We start from the raw sequence: 17,065 nt of genomic DNA, 5'->3' as shown, positions 1-17,065 counted from the left end.
TCTGTACATTCATAACCAACTAATTTATCTTTTACCTACTTAATATAATCAAAATGTAGCAATAAATTAAAACTTCAAGCAAAATATTATCGAGCAACCGAAATGAAAATACCAATAACAAAAACAATCTATAAAAATAAGCATTGGGTCCGGGTGGTTGAATACATGTTATTAATAAGCTCCGCTACATTCTATATTTTGTACATATATACCCAAAACAAAAAGACTGCCGTACTTGGTTGCCGTATGCTGTAATTTTGTTAAGTGAATATATTTCTCTGTTGAGTTGCTGTCTGCTGTAATTTTATTTTTTGTATATCTTTCTCTGTTGAATTGTTTCATGAATCTCTATCTTCTTTCTTACTATATGCGGTGTCTTTTGTTCCCTCCTAAATGCTGTTTTATAAACTGTACAATACCTTAGTATTTATAAAAAAAGAAGATGTGGTATGATTGCCAATGAGACAACTCTCCACAAGAGACCAAAATGACACAGACATTAACAACTATAGGTTACCGTACAGCCTTCAACAATGAGCAAAGCCTATACCACATACATTTGCAGCCAGCTATAAAAGGCTTCGAAATGACAATGTTAAACAATTCAAACGAGAAAACGAACGGCATAATTTATGTACAAAAATAACCGAAAAACAAAAATGTAGTTGGTTACAGCTTCATCTTTTTGTCTTGATGTATTCTTATTTGTCATATTGCCACATATCAATATGTATATTTACATGATTGCATGTTTTATAGTAGGTCTTTCTAATTTGTGATATTACACTACTGTTTCAGATAAGAGAATGTTTGGTACCATTAAAACGTTTGGTACCATTAAATTGTTTGCACCTGTCCTAAGTCAGAAATCAGCTGTTCAGTTGTCGTTTATTGATGTGGTTCATAATTGTTTCTCGTTTCTCGTTTTTCATATATATTATAAAATTGAGAAATGGAGTTGGATTTCCCGTTTGAATGGTTTTAAACTAATATTTGTTGGGGCCCATTATAGTTTGCTGTTTGGTGTGAGACAAAGCTGACAAAACATGACAGGGAACACTATTATAAATATATGATTAGGTCAATACATGTCCATTAACTTATTTGTCTGTCATATTTCTTAATGTTCCCGGCACTTTTTCAACTTACTTTTCTATTAACAATTTGGTATTCCACTCTTACATTACATAGCATTTCACACCACACGAAACCCAAAGAATATGGGAAAATGTTACATGTATACCTACGCAATATTTGAAAAGGTCTACATTTTTAAAATGTATTATTTTAAAAGGGTTGGGTAACAGAACCCCAGCAGCATCCCTATCAGTTAGGTATCGTAGTTGCCCCCCCCCCCCCCCCAAAAAAAAAAAATAAATAAAAAAAATACCTAGTATCAAACACGTCTTACCTGAACGGATAACTTCCCCTTCTTTTGTTTGGCTAATAAATGAGGAAGTTGTAATGCATGTCGAGATAACATTTCTTCATCTATATCCTCATGTCTGTTACTAGGTGTTTACAGTGCAATGCTTATATGTGTTGTGCAATGTTTATATGTGTTTTAGATACAATCCTTTTACAATTGTCTTTTAAGTGATAATCATTTGACGTGACTCTGTACTTATACATCCCGTAATCTAGTTATTGTGTCATGGTAATGTTTTATATTTTTAACATTCATCTTTGCTAATGTGAATTGTCTATATGATACAATTTTAAACGATTGTCAAGGAAGAGGTTAAGCTAGCTATAAAACCTGGTTTATTTCACAATTTTCTACATAAGAAAATGCCTGTATCAAGTCCGGCATACGACAGTTGTTCATTGCCAACGAGAAAACTATCACCCAATGTTCAAGTGAAGTGGATGTAAGCATTTAAAGGCAACCTTACGGCCTTCAACAATGGAAAAAAACTCAAATAGTCGGATATTAAAGGCCAATGAAGGCTCTAACATGCAAAATATGAAACAATTCAATAGAAAAACAAATTAATGGCCTTATATATGTCGTATGAAATAGGAGAACTGCAAGATGGACTGTTTGAGTGTCTTCAAACAATAATCAAGAAGGATATTTTTTAACCAGAACCAAACATTCAACAATAAATTCGTACGGATATTCACAAATATTTAAGATTACATGAAGGTATTGATATGGTCATTATTCAATGCTAAATTATGTTTTGTGTTCACAGGTTTTGTTTTTATTAGCTCGAAAGATATAAATATATCTTCAACGGACACTTTCATTGGAAATTTTAGTTGCTACATTATGACAATTATGGTGTACACGCAAGCGCAGTCAACATTTGATAGAAATAAGCTTCTAATGTGGTAGGGTAGCGAACAAGATGAAAATTACCAAAAGGGTATGCGTTCTTATTTGTTAAACTATATGCTTGTTTAAAAATAATGACTATAAATTGCCTAAATAAAAAGATCAAGAAAGCTAACAATCGTATTTTGCAAAATATTAATGTAAACTTTAATTTCAAGAACTTTGTCAAGAATAAACAGATTGGAATATAAAACACCATACAAATGTTATAAGATCTACATAAATATATATAAATCAAAAAGCTATGTAAATGTTTCAAGTTTTTAGATCCTGTATGGTGGTAGTGATAACCTTATAACCCGGTTCAGTTCCTGCAAAGTGAGGTGTGAAAACTTGAAATTATTGTGTGATGTCTACCGCTGGATAAATTCCACTACGCATTTTAGATCCATTCTGATCCAATTTTGACTGCAGTTTTTGAATTTGGCATTTCTTATACATTTGTGTGTTGTCCGAAAATGGCGTATACTACTGAATTCTGTAAACAGAAAAAAAAATATATATGCAAATACACAATACAATTATTTAAAGACGTTTACTGTGGTTCGTGCAGCGTTTTCTTTAACTTTCTATGTTGTGTCATGTGTACTATTGTTTGTCTGTTTGTCGTTTTCATTTTTAGCCATGGCGTTGTCATTTTTTTTTCGATTTATGAGTTTGGCTCCCTCTGGGGTCTTTCGTCACTCTTTTACTCATTAAGTTTAACTGTAGTGTGTGTAATAAAGAGACGATAATTAGGTTTGCATACTGCAGGTAAGAAAACAGGGGATACATTGCTGGAGGATTCTTCAATTTGAAATTTGTATGCAAGCCGGTTAATTTTATTCACATGGTTTTACCGCGCAAAATTTTAGTTATTTTCATTTTTTTACATAATTGATTTTTTTGGGCATTTTTTGGTGCTTCGATTTACTTTTTCGCCAGATAGATTATTAATTTTTCATTCTTACTAGTGCCGAATATTCATTTTCTAAGACTCCCTCAAAGCAAATCAAATGGTTTTCTTATAAAAAGGTTTTGGTAACTTAAAGACTAAAATCAGTGTAATGTAATAGATAACAAAACAATTTAAACTGCTTTTGATTTCTTTAATTTTTTTTTTTTATATCAATGAAAATATGGGCGAAAGATACCAGAGTAACAGTCAAACTCATAAATCGAAAATAAACTGACGTCATGGCTTAAAAATAAAAAAAGACACACACACAAATAATAGCACACAAGAAACACCATAGAAAACTAAAGACTGAGCAACACGAACCCCACCCAAACTAGGGGTGTTCTCAGGTGCTCCGGAAGGGTAATCAGATCTGGCTCCACATGTTGCACTGTCGTGTTGCTCATGTTATAACAAAACGGAAAATAGTCTAATTCTGTAAATCACTTTCATGAAAAGGGAAAGGGATTGTAGTTACGACGTAAAACATATCCGATATCATCTGTGAAACGGTTATTCCAACTCGTGAAGGCGTCCGTAAAATTTATGAAGGGATGATTTCAACTTCACCATTTGGAACTCTTGGTTTAATAGCATCCTAGTGAGCAGATTTTCTTGTTTTGTTTCCATTATTGAATTACTAAAAAAAACTCCGACAGCATGCTTAAAACATATATATTTTGATACGTTTTACTATTTTAAAATACAACACAAATTCTTTCTTTCGCTATGACCTGTGCATTTGTTACATAAAATAATCATTTGTTTGATTATCTTAATGCTCAGGTTCTTTTTTAATATTAATGAAATGTATGTTCTTTTTTCAAGGTTTGAAAATTGTATGTCTATTACTAACAAAAATGCAAATACAACCAACTGTATAAATTAAATATATTATTAACCAATGATAACGAAGCCGGGATAAGGTACCGGTTTTTGATGTTTTCCAACTAACGAAAGTTCAGATTCATTTTTTTTTATGATAAATAGAAGGACTTACATCAGTGTCATCCCGTGATGTACAACAGCAACAGTAGGATGCTGCAGCAATGGCTATTACCCATTCATGAACACCAAACACTGCTATGAAGGACGACAAAACAACAGTATCAGTTCTAGGTTCTACTCGCTATAGGATAAAAATAAATATAAGTTATAACTATTGCCACTATCATCAACGTCATCAACAGTTAAAAGGTCCATGTGTTATCAGCGTAAAGAATTATAACTCGTGGTGTCTTTATCTATCAAACTATGAAACTGAAGCGATGTTAAGTTGCTTAATGCTCAATAAAGCATAACATGGATGACGTTGCCACTGTTTCGAAGTTTGTTTATTTAATTGTGTCATTCCTTTTATTGTTGAGCAGAATCTGATTACCCTTGCAGAGAATATGATATCACCTCCAGCTGTTGGTGGGGTTCGTGTTGCTCATTCTTTTTATCTCTATTTCATGTCTTGTGTACTATTATTTGTCTTTTTTTAGCCATGGCGTTGTCCGTTTATTTTCGAGTTTGACTGTCCCTCTGGTATATTTCGCCCCTCTTTCAGCATAATCAACGACTAGTCTACACCTAATCTTTTTTTTACAAAAGTAGTTGGTCATTTTTCTTTTTTATACAATTGAATATTTCTTTTGCTTGTATACGGGTTGTATATGATGCTATAATTGTTTTTGTTTTGTTTAGAAGTTTTCGATACATACAGGTTTTAATCCCTAATTCACTAGCTATATATATATATATATATATAGGTATATGGTTGACAGTTGTCTTATTGGAAATCGATTCATTTAATACATATCCATTTTGATTGACATTTATATCAGTTAAAATATAGTAATTCAATTCTTTTAAACACATAAGCCTGTCAACATGTTTTTGAATTAACGCGATTGGTACCAAGACATATTAAATATATTATGTATGTTTTAATGTATGTGAAAACAACTGCAATACTAAACAACTAAACATCTTTGGTCATTCATGATACAGTTAAAAACGGACCTTCCATTTTGAAGAAAAACAATTAACACGTTAAATTTGATTTTCATACAGGCTGCAATATAAAGAGTTTTTCTGCAAGATTTTGGAGCAAAATTGTTAGGCATGCAAGTATTTTAAACCAATCAAAAACATAACGACTTATGCAGCAATACGTTTTCTTAAAATACTGGATCTCCAAATAAATCGGTCAAAGCTGTCACACGAGAGCGCTGAAATCTGTCCAAAAAGATAGAAAACACAATTTGTAAGAGTTAAATACGAAACCCGTTTCTGGTATATGATGTAAGCACTATGAATATTTAAAAGCCATTGTCAAAGTAAAACTTGTAATGAATTTGTCATGAATATGTCTACATAAATAAGTGACTGTACAAGTGTTTGCAATTTAACTGTCCAACCGCTATCACATACATTCATGTAAGTTGCTCTTAAACATTTGAAACAAAAGAAAGCATAGATAGTCATGTCGGACAGGTCAAGGCACGCACAGAATATATTCATCAAAGACAGTTTTCAAATTCGAAACTTATATCAAAAACTAGATACAACGGAAAACAAAAAGGTACAATTCAAATATAAAAACAAAATCGCTTAAAAAAATGAAGCTCGTACAAGAAGAAAATACAGGCAAATTCCAAAAAGAATCCAGAATACCGAAAGGTTCTGAGGTGGTCTTGCTTGGCTTTTGAACATTATATTACGATCAAATATATATGTCTAGCTCAACACACAAAATATAACAACAGCTTGATCAACAACCATGGATATAATCTTACTTGATACAGCTATTGAAATGTTGAAAAGTAGTTACAAGGAACTCTAAATCGTATTACTGACATTGTAATTGCGGAACCAATGAAATAGACATTAACAATCTAGCAAACATGATTTTTAGTTTTACATGTAGTTTGTAACCCAAATTTGTTCTTTTCTCTATCGATTTATGAATTTCGAACAGCGGTATACTACTGTTGCCTTTATTTATACTGGTATAAATCAAAAGGGGCACGTTACATAAACAACTTACAACAACCGCTCTGAACAGTCCGAAACTAAATACACTTGGTACAAAACAAGATGCAGCGACAATATTACAAACCATAAAAGTTGTTTTCTGAAATGAGATAGTTAAGTTTATGTATGTCGCTCTTGTTAATAGAAAACTTATTTAGAATGTAAAAACGAAGAAAAAAAACCCAAATTCATGTAGAGAACTAGTCATTAGCCTTTTATAGTTGACTATGCGGTATAGACTTTGCTCGTTGTTGACGGCTGTACAGTGACATATAGTCGTTAATCTTTATGTTATTTGGTTTCTAGTGGAGAGTTGTATCCTTGACAACCATGCCACATTTTTAATATATTAAAGACTTGCTATTAAAAATGTTTTGTTTTTAAGTGATTCTTTAAAGAAAATTTTTACATTTTCAATGACAATGACCTTTTTCTTGGAATAGAATAAAATAGTTTGTCAATATGTTACATATTTTTAAATAGCCTTTCAATTTTTGTGTTAATCAATTGAAATTCTGTTTTTACTTTGTAGTTTTTTAAAGAGAAATGACTACATGAGAAAGTAAACAAACAGCAGCAAATAACATAATTTCGTTTGATTATACACAAATGCAAGGGTAGAGGGAAAATAGATGCATTGCATTAAGTCAGTAGATGGTAATGCAAACTAAGAATTCTGAAATCAACATTTGACTTTTACCTCACTTAATCTGGAGTGGAGAGTTATCTCATTGGCAATAATACCACATCTTTTTTATACAATTTAATAAAATTGTATGTTATAACATATACTATTTCTTACCAAACACCTCCAACTACTTTGACGTCTCTGGGTCATACAAAATGGAAAGCTTCCAGTAATTATAAACTGTTAACGAGAGAAAGACAAGTTGATAACCTGATGTTTTAAATATCAACATGTACATGAAGATACATTTTTATTTGATTGAGTGGCTAATTAAACATGTGTTTATCGTTTGAGATTCATTGGCAAATAGTATACGGTTAAATGTTTAAACGCTCATATAAGCATTTTATTTAATAAATCCTGCCTTGTACTAACTACACTGTAACACAATATTGATTTTATGAACTTCATAGCTCACAAGCTGTTTGAAGAATGACATTTAGACTAAATTGGATTTTTTGTCTCCCAATCAGAAAAATGCAGAATTTTGTGTTTTAATCACAGGACAACGTTGGTTTGGTTTCTACAGCTGAAAATTGGTATTCGCCCTGGTTCTCTACTACATATGTAAACATGTGGCTAAGTATCCATGAAGTTTTCCCCAGTGACCAAGCAACTACATTTATTATTACGATAACAACATTCAAAACTTAAATAAATGGATGTTAGTTGTGCTTACCCATCCGGAAAACAGGACACACATTATGTCAAAAAGAAAGAATGATTGAGCTGTCGACAATTCATGTTCACATTCTTTGTCATAATAATACGTTCCATTGTTATTAATGTAGCAATCTTTACTCATATTAACATTGTCAATGATTAATACAGTAATACCCAGTATTGCACATAGTATACCAATGCCTATGTGCAATCCACCAAACGCTCTCAGTGTCTTCATAGGATAGTCTCTATTGACTCCGTTGTCTTCATTCTGTACATTCATTATCAGTTGATTTATGATGGTGTTGCTGAAAAAAATCTTTACATCTATAAATAAACGCAAGTAAAAAAAACCCAGAAATATGACAAGGAAAAGTATTGAAACATCATCAAGAATCAGACTTGTTAAAATTGATAAAGCGTGAATTCAGACAACGGACAAGGAAACATGTATGGACATCTTTTTAAATCAGAAATATAATATAAATTTTTTGAAAATAAATTTTGAACTTGTATGCATTGTTAAGAGTTAAAATGACCTTTATTTGCAGTCATTTATAATAGTAATATATCATCCGTTGGAGGAAGTGTCACTTAAAAAAAAAAATAAATTTAACGAGGTTAATGCAAAGGTGCTACTACCACAAAAAAGCTGAAAGGTTGACAATTTACTGTGAAGTTTTAAAAATAATTTGATCTTTTTGCTTCAACATAGTATTTTTTTTATACTAGTATATAGAGGTATTAGTTAAAGACGACGTATAATTTTCTTCTTTATGAAACTGATAACAAAATGAGCGTATCAACAAACACGTAAATGTACCAAACGCTATAAACGATAAAACAGTTAAAGGTCACACTGGTAAACAACAATATTTGTTTTACCAACAGGAGACCTGTTAGTTAGCATTTGAAACTCTTGCTTTATAACTTTCTTGTTCAATTGAATTCGGGAAAATGAATTTATTATCTAGATATATTCAGACATTTTTTTCACAATGAAGGTCATGGCCACTTCATTTTTTTTAGCTACAGATGTTATTGTCTTACATATATAGCTACAAATAAAGTAAAGAATGGAAATCGGGAATTAGTCAAAGAGACAACAATCCAACCAAAGAGCAGATAGCAGCCAAAGATTAAAAATGAGTCTTCAACGCAGCTCATCCGGAAGTGGTGCTCTGCTGGCCTCTAAATAAAATTTAGTACTAGTTCAGTGAAAATGGAATCACACTTAACTCAGAAACATATAATTGAACTAAAATTCGAACATACAAGACTAATAAAGGCCAAAGGTTGCTGAATTATGACAGGCGCAAAAAGACAGCGAGGTTAATATAAATTAAAGAAGATGTAATATGAGACAACTCTCCACAAAAGACCAAATGTCACAGAAATTAACAACCGTAGGTACCGGTACGCCTTTAACAATTATCAAATCCCAAACATATTAAATATGTTTTGTGAGAAATCAACCAAATAAATATCCTTGATATGTTCATTTTTAGAAAATGCCATGTTTTACAAAATGTTACTGTATCTGAGTAGAAAGTTGATGAACTATGGGTATGACAAAGAACGTGTCGTTCTTTTGTAACAAACAGTACCTGGGAAGGTACATTGTTGAAAAATATTTTGTATTAACTTTACAAATGATACACGATGGTCTTGCAGTATATATTTTGTGTACTGACGTTGTTTATCATCTAAAAACGTGTTATAGTGTTCTTTTATTAAATTTTTATTAATAATTTTTTTACCGTTTTTTTTGTGATATCTATTCAACTTGGCTCTTTACTTTTACATCCCTATAAACTAGGTTCAATCAACCATTTTTACATTGGAAAATGCCTGTTACAAGTTAGGAATATGACAGTTGTTATCAATTCGTTTGGTGTGTTTGAGCTTTTGATTTTGCCATTTGATTAGGCTCTCTCCGTTTTGAACTTTCCTCGGAGTTCATTTTTTTCATGATTTTACTTTTTATACACACCAAGCTACACCAATCTAAAGATTGCCATAGTTGATTTTAGCACAATCGCAAGGATCCGCCAGACCTCCCGCTCCTTTTCTCATTTTTTTATGTGAGTTTTCTGACGAAACGAACGTGTGGTGAACCCACTGATAAGTCTAGTATATCCAAAGAAAAGGAAATGTTATGACATAGTCATGTAGTTTTAGCGCACTTTTGTCTAAAGTACTAACGAACAGGTCTAAAATATGATCATTATCATTACTTTTGCACTCGATTTTTAAGTTACTTTCAATAGTTTTGAAGCGCATTTACGACTGCAACCTTTACCTTTATATTTATTGATCATAAGTCCTCAATTAAAGGAGATCAACACAGGACATTTATTCGAATAGGAACATGGAAAACAAACTTATTTTCGCGTATACTTTATTTTGAGTCCAGCCCTTTCTAGTCTTTTCGCGATTCTCAAATTTCCTAAAAAAAAATCCTTGTTTTACATATTCACGACGATATATATTCGCGATATTTTTCTACTCGCGAAACTCGCGAAAAATAAATCGGTCGCAAAAATCTGTTGGTTAAGAGTAACACTCAATGCGGCTGTTTAAAAAGTCTGAACTGAAGAGGACATATTACATGTATCTTTCTACTTGGTTTACTAACTGAGGATGTGTGATTGCATTTCGAAATAAATTGATCTTTACATTGTTATCTAACTGGGGTTTTACACTGCAATACTGTTATATGAATGGGTGTATGTGATAATTTTTAATATCCTAGTTCAATTATAATAATGGGAGAAATGTAAATAGATTGAGTTTCATTATTAGACGTCGATTAATTATTCTGGAAAGGGGGATTAAGAAATTGTTTTTGACGGTATATGAAATTCACCCGTTATTTGTTCTGCTTTTTAAATACTTTGATGAACAGTTATTTCCTGTACTTTGGATCAAACAGTGTTAAAATATTTTTTAGAGTTAAGGTAATAGTAATGAGAACAAAACTGTATAGATCGGAGTGTCGTAAGTTTGTGAAAGCTTGGATAAATTATCTGAATTTCTTATGTCATGTGTAATTTGTCCTGATTGAAATATTTGACATCGAGAATTTATTAAACCTGACCATGGGAATATAATTTGGTATTAAATCTTATATTCAGAGATTATATTTATTGTAACTATTTACTTTTAAACGTAAGATTTGCATTTCACGGGAAATCCTCATTCGGCAATCCTCGGTAGAATCCGCTACTCTCCTTCTATCGTTAGATGAGGGTACGGAATCAGCTGAGTTGAGACGAATGGGAGAATCCTGTCTAAACTAAATCCGTTATAAAAATGTTCAGAGAGCTGTTTTAATTGAATTTGTTTAGAACTTTCCAAATAAGATAGATAATATTATTTGATAAGCAGTTCTGACAGTTATATAATAGAACAATTCTAAGAGAGTGCTGTTCAGTTTCAGTTTTGATGTTAACACATTAGATTTTGTGGAAAGGTCTGAAAAAAAATGGTTAAGTGTAAGGGTGACTTCTTTGCGCCTGTAAACATACTAACCACCTTCTGTATCTGTCTTTCTCAAGTAACGAGTCTGTATTTTGGATGTTTTGATGTGTAGCTGAATATCATATTTATATTTCGTAAATTGTTGCGTAGATCAATGCAATAGTTGTCTCGTATGAATTTTATCATATCGGGAACTTTTATAGGTTTCTATGACGTATGAATTTACCTCATTGCTTAATGTTAAACTGTTACCCACAGTTGTATTTACGTAACGTTATAGCTGATGGTAGTGTATTTCATTGGCAATTTAATTCCATATTCTTATTCATATATTCTTTTCAGTTTTTTTTACATATCATAATTGCAGTTTAGCTGTTTTATCTCTATCGATGCTTAAGGATGTACTGTGTGGGCTAATGTAAAATTAAAATGAAAATATACTAAACATATTGATAGGTCATGGAGCTCCTTTTCGAGATAGTTGACTAAAATATGGCAGGAAAAGGCTGACTCGGACTTCTACCTTATAAATGCATTGGTATTATTTGGGTCCCAAATCAAAAGAAAGAAAATCAAGAATCTGCTTCTTTTTTGTCAAATGACCTTTAATGAGCTATTAAGTCTTATGGTAAAAGATAAATAGGTGTTATGGGGCAAATTCTTTACCTTGTATCGTATATAAAACAATGGACAGACTTCTCAGTGTTTTACATACATAATGTTTTTTAAAAACCTCACCTTAGTACATCCTTAAATTATTAATCAACATACGTTAACCGAACTACTGACCTGAGTAACCAAAGTAATAAAAGCAAACTCTATTGATATCCCTATGTGCTTGCTGAGCACATTTTGTATCAAAATACATTAAAATATTTGAGCAAAATGAAACTTATTTTTTTTGTCGGTTAGTCGTTTCATTTAAACAATGGACGAATGTTTATTGTTAGGAAAGCAAAAATCCGAAAACAAAATCTGACTATAATTAAAAACCAATTGTTCAGAGAACAATTGAAGGCCTTTCCACATCAAAGAAATTTTGAAAAGAAGCTAGTTTCGTCAGACTGATGCGATAAATAATGGTTTTGATATGCTTGAAAGTGAACTAAAGGCGATCATATGCTACTTCCGGTTTAGTAAATGTTACTTTCGGTCTCATATGATAGCTTCTTTCACACTGATTCCAAAAATATATAGTTGACCACTTCCGGTTTACAGAAAGTCATTAATGTTCTAGTCTTGAGTGATAAGTTAATGTATTTAAGTTACAAAATATATGGATTCTGAGCACTTTGATATAAAAAAGTGCAAAAAATAGCTACTTCCGGTTTTCTCAAGGTCACTTCCGGTTGTCATTTTTCAAGGTCATGTGTCACCTAACCTTTTGTACAAGGTCATATGGCTTTATAATGAACTTAGTTGAAGTTATAATAAAATAACCTTATATTAAGACATTTCAGGGGCACTTACTCCTATAAGATGCCATTTAATTGTATCCGACCAAATGTAAAATATCTTCATTAAAATAAAGCAAACATTTTGCACTTGTTCTTTAATGTATATTTATAAAAGTGTCGAAGAAAATCTCAAAACAAGGAAAAGTCAAAATTTAGATCTTGACCTTGACCTTTCCTTAATTAGTCAGCTATTGTATTTAGTAGTATTGTATTATAGAGGTTATATTCAGCTCAAAAGTCAATACTGATAAATTGTCCTTTAATAAAGTTTGAAATTATATAGGCAACGTTGACCTGTTAGATTTTGATATTTAACAGTCCTTGTTTGTCATAAAGTTTTTCAATGTATCCTTGGCTTTTAAACGCATTTGATACACATTTTGAATATGTTGATCAGCATTGCCCTTGCATGTTTTAGATACGGGCGCAATTTTATTTTATCAATCTTTTTGGTCTACATATGTTACGAAATAAACATATAAGAAACTAACTTCTATAATAACTGAATATTCTTAAAACTGAAAAACCTTGTAATTGAAGTTAAATTTGTAACAAAGAACAATAGTTTTTAATTTCTGCTCGACTAAATATTGCAATAGAAATGAGAAAATGTGGTATGAGTGCCAATGAGAGAGCTCTCTATCCAAGTCATAGTTTGTAGAAGTAACCCATTATAGGTCAAAGTATGTTCTTCAACACATAAACTTGATTCTCAACGAACAGCAAGCTATAAATGACTAGTGGAAAACCATCCAAACAAGAAAACCAACGATCTAATTTATATATTTATATAAAAAACGAAAAACGAGAAACATTTATGAACCACATCAACAAATAACAACACTGCACATCTGGTTCAATATTGTTTAGTTTACAGACAATATTCAGTGCTGTTCAATCGTTATACATGTTATATTTTACTAAATTGTATTTATTATTTCTATGTTCAAATATTTTTTCATGAAAATGTCTTTTTATTCATTTTTGTGCAGTCTTGTATCATATTTGTACAGAAATACCAGTCTGATTGGGTTGTAATTTTAGATGTGCCTGTAGCAGGTGAAATTATGCAAGTGCTATAGATTTTCTCCTCCGTCCATCAATTCTTGTTTATAACGAATAAGATTTTGTTTGCTAGTGTATGATTTACAACAAGGTATTTGGTATTTTACCTCGTCTATAATCTTCAAATATATGTCATCTTTCCGTACCTCAATAGCTTCAACATAAAGTTACTTGTCCTTGCCAGTCAAAAACAAATAAACCATTCAAGCCAATCTAAGGACGATTTCCCTATCTTGGCACTTGACTTCATAAGTGTGACATTTTTAGGAAATGTTTGAAAACAGATCCGGAATATCTTTAAACGATTATTTAACAATTATTATGTAAACAATGACAAACAATTATTTTTAAAACCTCTCTGGATTTCAGATATAAAAAATGGAATTTACAACAATGCACATATAAAATAAGTGTAAGGACAGATAAAACGACGAAAGTGAAATAAAAAAAAAATGAATAACTTGCACGGTGCTAGAACCGAACGGAATGAGGATTAAAATATAATAAACGTCTCGAACCGCTATTCCGGAATTACATAAATTGTGCAACGGATTGGTGTGGTCTATCTAAATTAAGAATTTCTTGTAAATCGAATAAGAAATGTTTCAAATGAAAGTTGTTTTGTATAAAGTAAATACCAGAGAGTATTGTTTTGGTAAAAAGCCGCAAAAGAAGGGTTTTGTTATTATCCTGTAATTTAGGGAAAGCGGTGACAATCGTGTTTAGCACAACAACTTAATAATTCTAATTCTAAAAATTTTAAATATAGTTATTGTCTCTTTTAACAAAAATGTTTTGATCATTCATTTATGTGAAAAATACCGTGATAATTATAAATAACATTTTATTGTATCAGTGAATTTTGTCTTTCACACTACATAACGCTCAAAAACTCATTTTAATAGAAATTCAACCTTACAATTTTCTTCCGGCATGTTCAAAATATAACTCTAACACACAATTGTTCTTCCATTTTAAAAACATTCCTAGGTGTGTGTTCTTTGGGTGTTTTCAAACTCTAAGAATCGTTTAAGATTTCGCGGCTGCACTAGTATTCTTGTTTTATTCTTGTCGTGCTAATATCGGAGTATATAACGATTCCACAAAGTGAAAAGAAAAACTTTAAAAATCATATAAAAATTATTAGCTTGGACATATAAAAATTAAGTGTAGACAACCGGTGCAAGCTCTTCCAGCGGTATTTTTTAACATTGCCATAAAACCAGGTTCAACCCGCCATATGTGTCCTGTTCGAAGTCAGGACTATGTCATTAATATCAAATAGTCAGGTTCTATGTATGTTGGCGGGTTTTATTTTATTTATTTTTTTTTAAAGTTCAGTGCTTCTGTTGTTCTGTTATTTATATTTCTATAAGATGTTTTTATTTTGGTTTTAGTTTGTTACGCGGATTTGTATTTTTTTTTTTATTGAATTATGACTATTGCACATTAGTATATTACTGTTGCCTTTATCAGGGTGTGAATAAGGTCCTTCATTTCTGTTTTCTTTGATTTTTCTGGCGGATAGTATCTTTTCTCAATACTAAGGACTTTTTTTTTTTTGCTGAATTATTTTAGTATGTCTCGACTTTATATTATGCACCTTTTCCATCATTCTACATTCTGTAAACCCCATCCATAACACCCAATCATGTTTGGAAAAGAAAGCTACGGAATATCTTTTACACATGAAGATTCATACACTATGTGTAGGTTTTTCCCTAAAATGTTGCTACATACGAATGAATAATTCTTAATACATATATATTTAACTGGAAAAATAGTTAGATAAACAGGTATAAAAAAATATTATATCATGACATGTATATTTTACAAAAATTCGTTAGTTTGATTGACTAACAACAATTGCGCGTCATATAAAAATGTATCTTCGTACAAAAATGAAACGTTGCATTCGTAATGACATGTGTTTCTTCAAAAGTGCACAGGTTATTACAAAACAAAACTGTATTTTTTTGTGTATGGTCTTATAAGAATAAACTGTATTATAATAATTGAATGCTTATTATTTTTATTTCATTGGTGTATGAAAGGTTGATCATGCATTACATTTTAAGAATTAACACGCTTCATGTAAAATGTTCTTCGCTCAACACTTTACATTCCAATAAAATTACAAAGAGAAGCATTTATTTCTTAAAAGCGTTAACCGTGTGCTCATTTTGAGAATTCACACAGAATACACTTCGGTTAAGAATTTTACACCCCAATGAATTTTTAAAAAGAATCATTCAATTCTTAATTGATATGTTAATTATCTTTAATTTCATGTCTATAAAATGAACCAACAGAATCAACAGGAACATGATTATACCACAATGACACCCCCCCCCCCAAAAAAAAAAACCCACTTTTTCAAAATTACAATTATATTTAATTTTCTGAAAATAGACGCATTATTAAAAGTCTTATTTTTTTCCTTATTTGGAATGATAGATTATAACCTAAAAAATGAAAAAGTCAGTACTTCTTTTGAAACAGCCTGGGGCTTCAAGTATCAACATTTAACTATCTCGAGTGGAGACATATCGTAGCACTTATTGGTGTGTTGGAATCTTTATATCAAACACGTCTTACCTGAACGGATAACTTCCCCTTCTCTTGTTAGGCTAATAAATGAGGAAGTTTTGTGGGTAGAGATAACACTTCTTCATCTATATCCTCATGTCTATGTTACTAGTTGTTTACAGTGCTATGTAAATGTAGGTTTTTGATAAATTCCATTATCCACTTCAAATGAAATATGTTGATTAAGGTGGTATAGGAGTCTAAAATAAGAATGATAGAATTTGTTCATACTTTGCCAAAACGTAGTATCTATTGATATATGTTGAAAAATATAGTAAAAATGATAGGTCACCGTGCATTTTCTCAAGCTACAGGACGTGACAAAATAACACATTTTGTATGGATTATACAGGAAAAAACACCATTTTGTGATTAGAAACTAAACAAAATGATAGAATTGTTAAATACTTGAGGAAAAGATAGCTTTCAGACAATGCTTTGAGAATATCAAAAGAAGAGATAGGGTCAGCGTACGTTTTTTCCGGCTAAAATACAATATAAGAAAATTTCATGTAGAATCCTTCAGAAAATGTACTGTTTTAGAGTTACCTCCCCTTGAAATGCCAATTTAAAAAAAATTAAAAACAACCAAAACTAATCAACATTTGCAAACATATTAATATTTGTAAGTTATAATCTTATAAATTGGTTCTTTTAAATGAAAATCACATTAAATATCTGCATTCCTGCATCCCATTTTGCTAATTTGATAGAAAATATGGACTTTTGGTTCTCTGTTTTTTACAATCCAAGATGGAGGAAGACACCCATACCACCTTAATATTATCAGAATAAGCTTTCATTTATCTATGTCCATTTGC

At 31.1% G+C, this 17,065-nt stretch overlaps 1 protein-coding gene across 1 annotated transcript; it reads right to left on the bottom strand.

Annotated features, from left to right (window-relative positions):
• Nucleotides 1-2,464: 2,464 nt before the first annotated feature.
• LOC143081918 (uncharacterized) lies at nt 2,465-16,393 on the bottom strand. The gene is made up of 6 exons (XM_076257562.1): nt 16,254-16,393; nt 7,667-7,958; nt 7,102-7,167; nt 6,313-6,399; nt 4,279-4,407; nt 2,465-2,819 (listed from the first exon to the last, which is right to left on the bottom strand). Exons 2-6 carry the CDS (start codon nt 7,931-7,933, stop codon nt 2,775-2,777), a joined length of 594 nt encoding a protein of 197 aa, XP_076113677.1. The 5' UTR covers nt 7,934-7,958; nt 16,254-16,393; the 3' UTR covers nt 2,465-2,774.
• Nucleotides 16,394-17,065: the final 672 nt, after the last annotated feature.

The sequence above is a fragment of the Mytilus galloprovincialis genome, chromosome 7, assembly GCF_965363235.1.
Source record: "Mytilus galloprovincialis chromosome 7, xbMytGall1.hap1.1, whole genome shotgun sequence".
Classification (NCBI taxonomy): Eukaryota; Metazoa; Mollusca; class Bivalvia; order Mytilida; family Mytilidae; genus Mytilus; species Mytilus galloprovincialis.
Note: the sequence above shows the minus strand (reverse complement) of the source record. Positions and strands in the feature narration are given on the sequence as shown.

Coding starts and splice junctions, on each gene's coding strand:
- LOC143081918 (XM_076257562.1), bottom strand. CDS start 7,933: ATGAATGTACAGAATGAAGACAACGGAGTCAATAGAGACTATCCTATG. Junction 6,400..7,101: donor AAAGTAGTTGGAGGTGTTTG/GTAAGAAATAGT, acceptor ATCTCATTTCAG/AAAACAACTTTTATGGTTTG. Junction 2,820..4,278: donor CATCACGGGATGACACTGAT/GTAAGTCCTTCT, acceptor TTCTGTTTACAG/AATTCAGTAGTATACGCCAT.